Raw genomic sequence first — 16106 nt, forward strand, 5'->3', positions numbered from 1 at the left:
CATCTTCTCATTACATACGATTTTGACTATTTTAATGAAGCCAAATGAACAACTAAAACTTAATGTGATATAAAAGCCTCAGGGAGCTGGAAAAAAATCTGAGCTTATCCCTAGTATTCACTTCCCAGTATTCAATAAAACAGCTGCCTGTGTTCTGAGTTCATACCATCACCTGGCCACCTAAGTACCTCACAATGGGTTAGTTAAGAATTACTTAACAGAGCTGAAGAAAATCAAACAATCTTTCTAGGTATGCTCTCTTAAGATAGGATTAAATAAAAATTAAGAAAGAACTCCTACAGCCCAGAGTTCTCTTATAAGGTCAGAGAAAGTAAATTTTAAAGTTAATTACATAGAGCTTTTAGAAACATGGGAAAATGTTAATACTGTGTTATTAACATTTTATTATTTTTATATTTATATTATTTATATAATATATACATATATTTATATATTTATATAATAATAAATATATTAATTATTTTATGGCCTAAGAACTAGGCCATAAATAAGTATATCATAGGTTCTCTTAAAATCTGCAAATACATCAAGGTATTTCCCAAGTGGAATAATATCCTTTATTCTCCATACTTTTCTGTACCTCCCAACTTTTCCATAATAAGCACAAATCAGTTTTTTTTAATGAGTTTTTTTATAGCAACATTTAATATATATTCTTTTCAAGTGTTTTTACTCATAATTGCTCTTTTACATTCAATAGACTGAAAAAGGCAAATATTTTCTCTGCATTATGATAAAAACACATTTGACCTCGTGGACTCCCTGGAAAAAGCAGTTAACACTCTAAGAAGTGGTTTATAGTAACCTTTTTTCATTTTCCACTAGATAGCTGGTCTTTCTCCTATCTATTTATAGGGGTTTTTGCTCATTAACTAAGGAAAATTAGACTTTGTGATATGATTTGTAAATATTTCCTAAGGTATATTATTTCCCTTTTGCTTTGCTATGGTCATTTTGTCATGCATAACTTGATAACTATGCCAATGAACCTATCAACTTTTAATAGTTTTATATAATAGAAAAACCTCCTCTACTCCAAGATCAGAGTATATTTTTCTATCATAATAGGGATTTTATTGGTTTTGATTGATCACATAGTTCATGAACAATGTATACTTTACTACACTTACTGAAAGATCTATAAAAACATATTGTAAATCCTTTTCTGAACAGTTATCCCAGTGACTTTTCAGCTTAAACTTTAAAGAAAAACTTTTTAAAATTAAGATTTTTAACTATACTTTTAAGTGTTGATGAGTATTAAGTCTAAAGTCTCACTAATCCATGATATAATATCATACACAATATTCAGATTTCCAACCTCTTATCAACAGTTACTAGGAAAAGCAATTATGACAGAAAGCCAAGATCAAGGATCCGGTGTAAGATGTTACCATGCTTATGGAGAGTTAACTATTTTCAGTTTGTAAAGAAAAATAAACTAGCACTTGATTTCACCCTTTCAAGATCGGAGGAGGTGGAATTCCCTTCTTCTTAAAATACATATTTGTAATTGAACTCATGGAAACAGAGTAGACTGGTGGTTTCCAGGGGAAAACGGGTGACAGTGGTCAAAGGGTACAAATTTCCAGTTATACGATAATAAGTTCTGGAGATATAAGGTACAGCATGCTGACTATAGTTAACAATACTGTACTGCATATTAAATGCTGCTAACAGAGTAAATCTTAAATGTTGTCAACAGCAAAAATAAAAAAAGAAAGAAGCAACTACATGAAGTAATGAATGTGTTAACTTATCTCATTATGACAATCATTTCATAATATATACATATATCAAATCATCATGCTGTACACCTTAAATTTACACAATATTGTATGTCAATTAAATCTCACTATATACACTGGGGGGCTTCCCTGGTGGCTCAGATGGTAAAGAATACACCTGCATAGGGGGAGACCTGGGTTCGATCCCTGGCTTGGGAGGTTCCCCTGGAGGAGAGCATGGCAACACACTCCAGTATTCTTGCCTGAAGAAGCCCAATGGACAGAGGAGCCTGGTGGACTATAGTCCACGGGGTTGCAAAGAGTTGGGCATGATTGAGCAATTAAGCACATAACACACTGGGAGAAGAAAGAAAAAACCAAAACACATGTATTTAGAGCTCTAAAAGAGCGTATTTTTAAAAATGCAACATATATACACTGCTGAATTTTACATGGATAGCCAACAAAGTCTTACTCTATAGCACAGAGAACTCTGCTCAATGTTATGTGGCAGCCTGGATGGGAGGGGAGTTTGGGGGAAAATAGACACATGTATATGCATGGCTGAGTCCCTCTCCTGTTCACTTGAAACTATCACAGCATTGTTAATCAGCTATATTCCAATATAAAATAAAAAGTCTAAAAAACTGATCTAAAAATAATTCTGGATTGTACAAGATGTACAATATAGGGCCCACTGACTTGATAAATTATATTAATTCGATCACATTTGGTTTCAGTTTCTGTGTTACCCTAAGGTGAGTGTTTTTAGTTTCTTGGGTAGCCACTTCAGCCTGTTTTCCTTTTGCTCTCCTTTTTCATTTGTTCCTTTTTTTTTTTTTTTAATTTAGATAATGATAACCATTTTCTGCTGGTAAAAGCACAACATTTTCCTTTTCTTTTTTTTTTTTTAAATAGAAAATTATTTAATCATAAACTCCTTTTTGCCAAATTCAGACTTAAATTGAAAAAAAAAAAAAAAGAACAGATACAGAGTATGCAGAAATAAACTCATGCTTATAGTTAATTATCTACAACAAAGAAGGCAAGGAGAAACAAGAGGAAGAGATAGCTTCTTCAACAAATTGTTGGGACAACTGGACAGCTACATGCAAAAGAATAAAACTTTCTCAAACCATATACAAAAATAAATACAAAAGGCATTAAAGACTTAAATGTAAGACCTGAAACTCCTAGAAGAAAACACAGGCAGTACACTCTTTGACAGTGGTGTTAATATTTTTTTGGATATGTCTCCTCAGGCAAGGGAAACAAAAGCAAAAATAAACAAATGGGACTACATGAAAATAAAAAGCTTTTGTATAGCAAAGGAAGTTATCAACAAAATTAAAAGGTAGCCTACTGAACGTGAGAAGATATTTGCAAATGATATATCTAACAAGGAGTTAATATCCAAAATACTCAAAGAACCCATACAACTCAACTTCAAACAAAAAACAACCTAATTAAAAAATGAGCAGAGCACCCGCATAGACGTTTTTTCCAAAGACAACATATAAATGGCCCAAAGACTCATGAAAAGATGCTGGACATCACTATCATCAGAGAAATGCAAATCAAAACTACAATGAGCTATCACCTCACACCTGTCAGAATGGTTATTATCCAAAAGATAGCATGTAAGTGTTGGTGAGGATATGGAGAAAACCCTTGTGCACTATTGGTAGGAAGGTAAATTGGTACAGCTGCTAGGAAAATACTATGAAGGTGCCTCAAAAAATTAAAAATACTACCATATTATCTTACAATTCCACTCCTAGGTATTTATCATAGGAAAACAAAAACACTAATTCAAAAAGATCTATACACCCCTATGTTCACTGCAGCATTATTTACAATAGTCCACATATAAAAGCAACTTAAGTACCTACTGACAGAAGAATGAAGAAGATGTGGTACACATACACGTACACACACACACACACAGGAATATCACTCAGTCATAGAAAAGAATGAAATCTTGTCATTAGCAACAACATGGATGGCCCTAGGCTATACTAACTGAAATAAGTCAAACAGAAAAAGACAAGTAATGCATGACTTCACTTATATGTGAAATATAAAAACAGTCACAATGAAACAAACACATTAATAGATACATAGAACAACCTGGTGGTTGCCAAAGAGGAGAGGGATGAGTTAAACAGGTGAGGGAGATTAAGCGGTACAAACTTATAAAATAAATAAGTCACAAGGATGTAATGGGGACTATAGTCAATTATACTGTAATATTAAAAACTCTGTACAGTGACAGGTTAGACTAATAATGGTGGTCATTTTGTAATGTATAAAAATATCAAATCACTATGTACACTGCAGCATTATTTATAATAGCCAGGACAGGCAAGCAACCTAAATGTCCATCAATAGAGAAATGGATATACAAGATGTGAAACTTATATACAATGGAGTATTATTAAGCCATAAAAAAGAATGGAATTGTGCCATTTGCAGAGACATGGATAGACTGAGAGATAGTTATACAGAGTAAAGTAAGGCAGAAAGAGAAAAACATCATACAGTGTCATTTGTAAGTAGAATTTAGGAAAATAGTACACACCAACTTATTTGCAAAGCAAACACAGAAACAGACATAGAGAACAAACTTATAGATACCAGGGAAGAAGGGTGGGTGGGATGAACTGGGAGATTGGAATTGATATATATATACACTACTATTTATAAAGTAGATTGGAGAAGGCGATGGCACCCCACTCCAGGACTCTTGCCTGGAAAATCCCATGGATGGAGGAGCCTGGTGGGCTGCAGTCCATGGTGTCGCTGAGGGTCGGACACGACTGAGCGACTTCACTTTCACTTTTCACTTTCATGCATTGGAGAAGGAAATGGCAACCCACTCCAGTGTTCTTGCCTGGAGAATCCCAGGGACGGGGGAGCCGGGTAGGCTGCCATCTCTGGGGTCGCACAGAGTCGGACATGACTGAAATGACTTAGCAGCAGCAGCAGCAGCAGCAACAGATCCTCTCTCCATCATGTTGGGTGTTACAACAATAAATGAATAGATGAATTTGGGAAGAACTGACAACCTTTATAAATTCAGTCTTCATTTTCAAATCATTTATTTGTTTAAATCTTTTGTAATTCTTGGGGCCTAAGACTTTCTCTATATAAATCTTCAACATTTCTTATTCTAGATTTCTTTGTTCAAGATATTCCTTGGTATTTTATGTTGCTGTTTTGAATGTATGTGCATGCTAATACAATGTATGTGTGAGTATTCTTCTTCCCTTGTATCATCCAACTGGTACTACAAAATCATTCATTGTACCCAGATACTCTATCATTTGTAACTGCTTTTGAGCTAATTTTTTTGAGTTCTGCATGTATATAATAATAATGAAAATGGTGATAATTTTACCTTTTCTTCTACATTTATATCTTTGATTCCTTTTATTATCTAATTGCACTAGCTAGTTCCTCCAAAACAAGGTCAAATAATAGTGAGGATAACAGACAATGAGGGTAACTGGCTTTTCCTAATTTTAATTAGAAAGCTTCCAATGTTTCTCCAGTAAGCAAGATACTTGTTGGGGGGTGGGGAGGGGAACAGATATATTTTATCATGCTATGAAACTACAGCTATATCACCATATTTTAATAAGATTTGAAAAATAATATCTATATATCAAATGCTTCTTAAATATCTATAAGGATAATATAATTTGATTTTTTTCCCTACAGATCAATTGTGTGTGTGTGTTGTGTTTAGTCGCTCAGTCTTGTCTAACTCTTTGTGACCCTGTGACCCCAATGCAGCCCACCAGGTTCCTCTGTCCATGGGATTTCCCAGGCAAGAATACTGGTGTAGGTTGCCATTTCTCCTCTAGGGGATCTTGCCAACCCAGGGATTGAACCTGCATCTCCTGTATCTCCTGTGCCCTTCCCTGCTGAGTAACATGGTGAATTATGCTATTAAAGTCATTCTTGCATTCCTCGGTTAAATCACACTTAGTCAAAGTTTAGGTTTATGGGCCACTGAGTTACGCTTGATAGTATTTTAACTTGGGATTTTTGGATTACTATTCACAGATGTAGCAGTTCTGAAATTATATATCAAATGTTTTACTGCTATACATACATATCAATATGTATTTGTACATATGCATATATGTGCATATATAAAGACATATATGTAGAAGTATACATATATATATGTATCAAGTGCTGTTCTATGGCTTACAAATACAAACTCATTTAATCTTTGAGTTTGGTACTATTAACCCCAGTTTATATATGATAAAACTGAGGCTTGGAGATTAAATGACTTGACCATGTTACAATAGCTAGTAAAATGCTGCTGAGATTTAAACACAAAAGTTTACTCAAGAGCCCACTCTATACTGTTCTGCTTTTAAAACTTGTACATAAAATTTGTATTAGTTTTTTCTTTTTCTTTGGGGGGGATGTTAATAAGTTCCAATGTTACACTCTTTTCATAATGTTATACCCTTCCTGTCAGCACTGGAATACCTTAAACTATATTATATTTTTAAAGGGTTGGTAAAATTCCTCTTTGAAACTTTATGTCTGGTGTTTTTAAAAGAGGAAACTCTTAGAAACCTGATGGCCTCTCCTGACCTAAAAGGAACAGATCCAAATTACTAGTCCTGGAATTTAAGAACCCAAAAACTTACTTGCTAATTCATTACATCTTATCATGCTCCCCTTCCTTCATTCTTACCAAGAAATCTTATATTCCAGCCATTGAAGTTTGTTCAGTTTTCTCAGGCATTAAGTTATCCAGCTCTCTGCTTTCCTACAGCTTTTTGAACAGACAAGGTGAGATTTAGCAAACTGAACTGCAATTATTTGTATCTTTGTTTACTAGAATACTAATTTCTCTATACCACCAGCACCTAGCACAAGTGCCTAAAACATAGGTGAACTGTGTTATACTTTAGTTTAAAAAAAAAAAAAAAAAGAATGAGAATAAATGAAATTGAATCAAAGAGTAGGGGGACAGATCTCATCTTGCAGAAAAGGATAAGAAGTAAGTGTCTAAAGTGTTGTCTAAAAAGAGAAGTATCTCTGAAGAAACATACTGAAGGTAATCTCATTTTTACTTAGTAAAGTTTAAAAATATTAAATGGATTTACAATACTGAAGTGAATCATGTTTCAGCTCTATAAAAATCTTCCTAAAATAATAAACGAAATATTAAACTGTGAATACCTTAGGATTGTCATAACTTCACTAAATATACATAAGGAAAAAGTCCAAGGGAGATACAAGTATTCTAAAATATTAACATAAAATTGTGATTTTCTTCTTGCTTTTTGCACTTTACCCTACTGTTCAAATTTTTCCGCAAACTATATGAAACATGTATGTCAAAGTGTCTTCTATGTAGAAACATAAGATCTTAGGTTTATCAAATGCCTAATTTTAAGATATCATATAAGAGAAAAAACAATTTTAGTGACTTAAAAATGCTAAATACAAAGTAGTTTATTTTTCAAGTTTGGTGAGAAATTAGAAAACTGTTTCTTTAAAAGCATTAACTATTATACAAAAGTATAATACTTTTATTATATTATGTAATGCTCAAAATTCTCCAAGCCAGGCTTCAACAGTATGTGAACTGTGAACTTCCAGATGTTCAAGCTGGATTTGGAAAAGGCAGAGGAACCAGAGATCAAATTGCCAACACCCGTTGGATCATAGAAAAAGCAAGAGAGTTCCAGAAAAACATTTACTTCTGCTTTATTGACTATGTGAAAGCCTTTGACTGTGGATCACAACAAAATGTGGAAAATTTCTTAAAGAGATGGGAATACCAGACCATCTCACCTGCCTCCTGAGAAATCTGTATGCAGGTCAAGAAACAACAGTTAGAATAGGACATGGAACAACTGACTGGTTCCAAATTGGGAAAGGAGTGTATCAAGGCTGTAAATTGACACCATGCTTATTTAACTTATCATGTGGAATGCCAGGCTGGATGAAGCATAAGCTGGAATCAAGACTGCTGGGTGAAATATCAATAATCTCAGATATGCAGATGACACTACCCTTATGGCAGAAAGTGAAGAGGAACTAAAGAGCCTTTTGATGAAAGTCAAAGAGGTGAGTGAAAAAGTTGGCTTAAAACTCAACATTAAAAAAACGAAGATCATGGCATCCAGTCCCATCACCTCATGGCAAATACATGGGGAAACAATGGAAACAGTGAGAGACTTTATTTTCCTGGGCCAAAATTGCTGCAGATGGTGACTGCAGCCATAAAATTAAAAGGTGCTTTCTCCTTGGAAGAAAAGCAATGACCCACCTAGACAACGTATTAAAAAGCAGAGACATTACTTTGCTGACAAAGGTCTGTCCTAGTCAGAGCTGTGGTTTTTCCAGCAGTCATGTATGGATGTGGAAGTTGGACTATAAAGAAAGCTGAGGGCCAAAGAATTGATGCTTTTGAACTGTGGTGTTGGAGAAGACTTTTGAGAGTCCCTTGGACTGAAAGGAAATCAAACCAGTAAATCCTAAAGGAAATCAGTCCTGAATATTCATCGAAAGGACTGATGCTGAAGCTGAAACTCCAATATTTTGGCCACCTGATGCGAAGAACAGACTCATTGGAAGAGACCCTGATGCTGGGAAAGATTGAAGGTGGGAGAAGAAGGGGACGATAGAGAATGAGATGGTTAGATGGCATCACCAACTCAATGGACATGAGTTTGAGCAAGCTCTGGGAGTTGGGATGGACAGGGAAGCCTGGCATGCTGCAGTCCATGGGATCGTGAAGAGCTGGACACGACAGAGCAACTGAACTGAATTATACAAAAGAGCTAGTTTTAAGCTTTAAATATGAATTTTTAAAAAAAGGAGATACAAGAATGAAATGAGACTATTTAACAATCAATTTTTAGAATGCAAATGGTAGCTCTTGCAGCAAATAAAATGCACAGGGAGCCACCATCACCCTTTCTTGTCTAATATTCCTTACTTTCTATTCTCTAAACACTCAACACCCCTGGATCACTCACTCTACTGTTTGTAAATCTTCATCTTCTCTTCTCTCACATATAATCCTACCATGCCAAGATCATGCAATTCTTATATTTCCTTACTCCATAACTTCTGCCTTTTATTCCACAAATCTAATTTTCAAGTTTCTTGAAAAACACCCTTGCCAGATATTACTGTGGTTCTTCCACTCCTATTCCTAAAAGAATTCCCTACATAATCTTTTTTCCTGTTTGTCCACATCTGAGAGAATAAGACAATTTCAAGGCTTCAAAAGAGATGCTGCTTTCACAATACACACAAAAAAGCACAAACACTGTTCTCCTCTTGCCTACTATGCAGAAGAGGTCCTTGGCCGAATTTTCCTCAGCATGGGTGCTACACGCTTCCTGTATGCGGATCTTCAAGTCCTGCCTCTTGCCTATACCATCGTGATCTCTGAAAGAGGGTTCTGGAGGAATAGAAAGAGCCAGGGTCTTCCAGTTGTGGTGTTATCTAACCATGATCCTAAACGGTCTTATCACAAGAAAAAAATTGTTAACTATATGTAGTGACAAAGCTTAGCTAAACTTATTGTGATAATCACTTCACAATATATATTAATACATATATCAAATCATTATGTGCTACATCTACAACTAATACAATGTTATATAGCAACTATATCTTAAAAAAAAAAAAGATTAACACTACAAAACTACCTTCTGGTCAGTACCAGAAACAGTAAGAACAGTTCTATATTCTCAGAAAATCTTCATTCTGGGGATCTAATTCTTTGTACGTCAGGTCACCTGAATGTGAAGAGTAGACTCAGACACTGTGCACTAACATAAGGAAATGACAGGAACACTTGCCAGAGTCAAGTCCACACCTGAATATCTTTTTCCTTTGGAGCTCTTCAAAGCTGCCACATTTCAACTGATTCTTAACTTTTCAATTATTAACACTTCACTTTTGGAAGGGCATTTCTTGCTTCTCTTGGTGTAGTCAATTGCCAAGTTTATCCCTGTAGACCCACACTGATATACAGAATTGCAGGTATGCCCATTTCTAACAGAGACATGCAGGCAAGCTCTTCAGAAAGCCTAGATGATGCAAGATTCACACGCACTGCCAACTGCTATGAGTGCAGCAAGAAACCCTGAAGATTTAAGAGCAATTTCAAAATTCCAAAATAAGTACATAAAATAGCAACTGATACTATTTTTAAAAACTAGAATGTTGTTTTTAAAATGCCTTTTTTAGAACTCTTATTAAACTAGACACATTATGAAGAAAGTACTCTACAGTTAAAAGTTTTAGAAGTGATACATATTATATCCCAAACTTTGTTTGGCTGTGAAAACTTCTGTAGCATCTTTCAACAGGATAATTTGTGAGGTGGTTTGACAGATTAGTAAACGTTATTTCAAATTCTATTCTTCATATTAATTAGCTTAAATAATATTAAATCAATACTTATGTTTAGAATTATAATATAAATAAGTTACAAAAACACCTAATTTGTTATATAAGAGACATAACTGGATAGACTGTGAGTACATCATATTCTGAAATCCTAGTATGGGAACAGCCTAGCTTATACTACACAAATCTAATTACATGGAAAGTACATGGTAGTAGAAAACATTTCAAAATGGAATGATCAGGATTCAACCTATTTTAGTGAAGGCACATATGATTATCTATAAGTCAAGAGTCTCCTAACTGATAAAGGCTGCTAGTTTTGCCCATCTCTAATCCTTTCTTCTTTAAAATGCTACCAGTTGTTTTTCAAAAAGAATTGATGGTAACGTTCTCCTACTTCAAAACCTTTCCATAGCTCCCAGAGCTTCAAAATCAGAGAATTCAAAAATTTTAATGCTGCAAGTCTGGTTTCAGTCTAACTTTCCAAATTCTTCTCCACATCCACACAACCTGCCCAGCTCTAGCTATACAAGGTAGTCATATCTGTTTCGTGCTTCTCTGCCTCTGGAATTGTCATTCCCCTTTCTTCTCTCCATTTGTTAAATTATTTCTCCTCTTTTAACACCCAACCCAAATGACTTTTCACATTAGCAATAACATACAAATTCACTTCATTCCACTTAAGAAAAGTCACTACTGTATTTAATTACAGAATAGCAACTTTTCCACCTATGAAGACATGAATACTACTGACTTTGATTAGTTTATTTGTAGTGAATATTCTAAAAATCACTCTTTCTCCTAGATTCAGTTCTCAGATTCAATCCCTTAGTTGCTTAATGAATACCAAATACGTACGAGACATAGTCTTGATCTTAAGTCTGGACCCAACACCTGTTCTACAGCTAGATGCATATGCAATAGGATGCATATGCAAGTGGGAGTTTTCCTCATGTTCCCAAATTGTACCTAAGGTCAAAAGCTGAGGATAATTAAATACCCCCTCTTATAGTTTCAAGGAGCCAACAATAACTGGCTTCTCCTCTTAGGGCTTACTGAGAGTTCCATTTTCTTTAAACCAACACTGTCATCAATATTCTAGCACCTTTCCTTCAATATATATCTAAAGAGGCTTTTAAAAAAAAGAGGGGTTATTGGACTTTGAGAGGAACATAATGTTTATGAAAGGAGGATATTGTCTCTCCTCTTATAGCAAAAAAGCAGTGTCATAACGAATTGAAAAGGTAAGAATCCAAGTTTGAAGTCATCTGAAAGAAAGGCAGACTGGTATTTCATTCCCTGTTTGGGTGTCTGTATAGGCAAAAGACTTACTGATTTACAACTCTATAATATGCTTATGGGAAAAGAGAAGTGGGGAGAGACTGTGTGGCAAGTGTCACATAGAAAGGTAGGCAAGACTATCACCCACCTTAAGTTCTTAGGAACCAAGAGGTATGAAAAATACAACCTTTTCCCCAGTGTGCCTGCAGGCCCTAGAACTGGCCATGGGAGGTAGATCTGATTGGGTAAGGTCTTGAGGCAAAAAAAAAAAAAAGACACACATATCAGAGACACATGGTATGAATGCCATCAATCAGAAGATGTAACCAAATCTTGCAAGGGATTGCCAATGCCTATGGAAACAGGACAGACTTCAGCTCACTGTCAGCACAGTCAGCACATCTTCATTTAGCCTGTCTACAATGAACCTGAATAGTAGTGTTGAATAACCAAGAAGACTCAATACTTGGCACATCATGTAGAATTCTGCTTCCCCTATCACTCCTCCCAGTTTCAACACCAGAGGATAAAAACAGCACAGGAAAGAGGGAAGGCAGAAGTGTGTGACCTAAAGTTTTCAGCCCCAGATTAAGGTCTATTCTAATCTGGGAAAAAGTGATAAGAGTACTGGATCAAGCCTGTGACTGATGCTATAATATGAAGAGAACTTAGGCTTAAATGGGGGGCAACCCACTCCTGTACTCTTGCCTGGAAAATCCCATGGACGGAGGAGCCTGGTAGGTTACAGTCCATGGGGTCGCCAAGAATCAGACATGACTGAGTGACTTCACTAGTCTTAAAAAATAGATTGAGACTAGAACATTTAAAAATTATGGAAAAAAATGACAAGATGTGTTAAGGTACTTGATATATCCAGTAGGAAAGGGGATTTTAATACAGCAGAGTTGGAAGGCAATTACTAGATAAAAAGCAAAACTGATTTATATTTATATCCCAGCAAATCGAGATCTTCAACAAACTGGTTACACAAAGATGGACAGTCTCTGAAATTAGTTTCCATATATACTGGTGTTCCATCTCTTCATTCTTTTGTTGCATGTGTGAAATTTTGGTATGAGCTCTACTCTACTATTATTATTTAAGTCTAGAACCAGTCGATCGACAGGCTCACTACTACTTGCAGTTCTGTCTAAAAAATACTAAGTAGATAAGAAGTCATACTTCTACCTCTAGGAAGACAACAAAGTCACAGATAAGAATGGGTAAATAAGCATTTCTAATGATCGAGGATGATAAAAACAGTAATAGGTTTTTCAAGTAGTAAGGGAGGAGACTGATGAGAACACAGCTCATAGAGCAGAAATTTGACACCTCATTGCTTTCAATGTTCACCTTTCAATAATCACACCAAAGAAATCTACAAAGAGGCTTATCTGACAAAGAGGAAAAACCAGAATATTATAAATGGACATAGTTCAAAAGCATGATACAGAGGAAAGAAAATAAAGATTCTAAAGAGAGTAAGAGAAAAGCACGTGAAGGCTGAACAGGAAGTGGGACCTGAACTGGGGCTGCACATGGAGGGTGGACAGGCATGGATGACAGACAGAGCAGAACAACTGCTGGATGCATGAGAGACAATAATGTAAAGTGGCTGTGACACATTACAATATTAATACATACCGAGACTGAATTGCGGGTAATGCTCATAAATCTAACTGCAATTAGTACAGGTTTCTGGATTAGGAAGGACATGAAAAGGAAAGCAGACGGTTAGAATGTACATGTCATCGCCCCATTAAAGAGGTTTAATCTCTCAATGGAATGAATATATCCGTCTTCTGCAGCATCAGCAAAAAAGCACGGCTTGTCTACCTGCTGTGAAAAGTAGATTTATAGTAAAAAGTCTCTTCCTTTCTTCCCTGGATGGGTACTGCTAACTTGGATCTCTCAGAACTGAGTTCTTAAAAATTCATACTACAAAAAGGGTTTCACTTTTAAATGGGGTTTCTGTTTTCATCTGCTGGGGAGAAAATTTAGAATGTGTTTTGTGATGAGCTTTATTGAATACCTTTACTGGCTGGAAAAATTGTGTTTATGTTTGTTTTTAGAGAACACCCTTCACTAACTTAATCAACAGACATTTGTTGGGCACTTGTCCTGTGCCAGGCAGTTTAACAGTAAAGGAAGAAACAGAGTTACTTTAATGCTAATCTAAGGATAAACTATGAAGTATAGCGGAAGTATTGCTGGGCCCCTGCAAAAGCATGGGCTTGATGGTGGGGAAGCTTGCTTCTCTTTAGAGATTTACTGGGGATCTGAATGGGTGTTCACTAATACAGTTTTGTTTTACAATTCAGGGAAAGGGTATTAAATGGACAATAATTAAACTTAAATGCAGTAGTAAGTTTCCAGTTACCTAGACCCTATTGATTATGGATCAGTGTGAAATGGAGTTATTTACATATAGGTCACTGGTTACAAAGGAAGATATTAAACAGAAAAGTGGCCAAATGGAAGAAATTAATTATCATTTTTGTACAGCTTTTCTTCAAAATCTAGCAAATCTTTATTTGATAATAGCAGATCCATAATGGAAATCTGTAACATATGAACCACAGTCTTGTAAGTGATTAAGTTGTCTGCGCCCCGAAGTACTGGCAGGACAAGCAAAAGTGACATGGTTAAGGATGGGAACAGATGGTAGAAGGAAGTAGAACCAAAAGTTAGGGTGGGTCAAGTTTTCATAGAAAGAACAGGAAAAGAAAACAGGGCAACTTATTAAACCACCAACATTTTATCCAAATACTTGATTTATAAAATTCTTCACATTTAATTGAATATACATTTTATTGTATATAAAACTAAAAATAGTTAAAAGATCAAACATGAGGCATAACATTATACCCTGAGACAGGTGATTTTTTTTTCACTTGCTCCATGTGAAAAAGATTTGGAGAATAATCTCTCTCCACACATCATAATGTGCACTGAAACTCCAAGGAAGTCGCCCACTGTCCCCTGTGATTCTATGTCCTGCATCTTACCATTGATCTACGAATCAGTGATAGCCTGGTCTTTGCTTTATTTTCAGCAAATTCCAGGCTACTAATGTCTTTGAGACGAGCCTTATATTTATTCATTTGTTCCACAACAATCAGCTCCACACAGCTGAAACAAAAGGAAAGAGAGAAAACTATTAAGAGCTGAAGTAAATCAAATACATTATATCAGTCACAGACTACTTTTCAGCTAAGTGTGGTAGAATTGGAGGATAAGAGAAAAATCAACATCCCTTATTTTATGAGCTCAGAGACAGGGTTTATAATGGTGGTTCACAACTTCAGCCACACTTTAGTATCCACCTGAGGAACAGGTGTAAGTCCCGATGCCTAGGTCATACCCCAGACCAAGTAAATCAGACTCTCTGGGAATGGGACACAAATACCAGGCCTTTCTGGGGGAAAGCTCCTTTTGCAGGAAAGGTTAAAAATCAGCACTCTAGAAGGAAATCAGAGATCCGTGAAAAAAGGCCAAGGTGAAATACAGGAATATTGAAGTATTAAGACCAAAGAGATACAGAGCCACAAGACTACAGTTAGACTGGATTATAGGAAAATACAAAGTATATGTAATTTGGTAAAATGAGATTTTAAAATACATCTGGAAACTATGAACAAATGTAAAGAAAAGCCAAATTTAAAAAATAAGACCTTTCAAAACAAAAGATGCTTCATATATAGAATCTAAAGGAATTTTTCATATTCAGCATAAAAAAGACCAGTGGTGCCTAGCAATCTTATTAAAAACATATGAACCTAAGAAATCGTTCACTAGGGGAATTCCCTGGTGGTCCAGTAGGTTAGGACTCTGCACTTCCACTGCAGTGTGGCCATGTTCAATTCCTGGTCAGGCAACTAAGATTCTTGCAAGTTGAATGGCACAGCCAAAGTAAAAAAAGGATAAATCATTCACTCTGATAGCTGGATAAAGTGACTACACTGATGCAGAAGCCCGTGGTGTACTGCAGAGGTGATAGTGACTGGCCTTACGTGGTAGTCTTACTGATGTCCTGCACACTTTGCAGTGGGTCGATGGTGTCAGGGCAGCGGAGAATGCAAGGTGCAAACACAATGGCCAAAGCATTAGCAGACATTCGATTAGTGTCTTCCTGTAGAGCAATCCTAAGGAACAAAAAACCCAAGTGAAACTGGGATAAAAAAGGAAAACTGCAGGGAGATAGAAGAGATGAGAGAAAGGCAAATGACATCAGCTGCATAGTACTGGAAGGATATCCCTACCAGTTGAGACACTGTAGAATTTCCCCAAAGCGGTTTCCTTGCCTCTGGGAAGCACTCTTTCACTCTGTTCCTTCCCTGACGCAACTGAGGTCAGCAGATAGCTGACCAAGAGAAATTTATGACTCACTGTCCCAGGTCACCATTCATAGATGAACATGTCTAAAGAATGCAGAGACCTTAAGGCATTTTCCGACAGTGATAAAAGATATTTACCCAAAGAGAAAGATGGCTTTCTTCCCCAACATCAATTCTCAGGAGAACACAGACTGCCCCTGAAGTCTCTTTAGTCAGTCGATTCCTGAGCTCCATATGACCCCACCACCTCCTATGAATTAGGCTATGTCAATAAACACACATCTTCTCTAGTTCAAGAGTTAAGACATCTAGCTAGGCTACACAGTGCCAC

At 36.0% G+C, this 16106-nt stretch overlaps 1 protein-coding gene across 16 annotated transcripts in view; it reads right to left on the reverse strand.

Moving 5' to 3' along the window:
- MYO9A (myosin IXA) overlaps positions 1-16106 on the reverse strand; it is a 257820-nt gene that overhangs the window by 24300 nt on the left and 217414 nt on the right. For 13 of the 16 annotated variants that reach the window (XM_061430252.1, XM_061430257.1, XM_061430243.1 and 10 more), the window contains 3 exons: positions 15452-15583; positions 14447-14570; positions 13083-13136 (listed from right to left, as the gene is read on the reverse strand). In XM_061430252.1, the coding sequence (XP_061286236.1) occupies positions 13083-13136; positions 14447-14570; positions 15452-15583 (310 nt within the window). The remainder of the gene's footprint in view (positions 1-13082; positions 13137-14446; positions 14571-15451; positions 15584-16106) is intronic. The other 3 variants (XM_061430254.1, XM_061430253.1, XM_061430245.1) reach the window with 1 other exon arrangement.

Source organism: Bos javanicus, chromosome 10, assembly GCF_032452875.1.
Source record: "Bos javanicus breed banteng chromosome 10, ARS-OSU_banteng_1.0, whole genome shotgun sequence".
Classification (NCBI taxonomy): domain Eukaryota; kingdom Metazoa; phylum Chordata; class Mammalia; order Artiodactyla; family Bovidae; genus Bos; species Bos javanicus.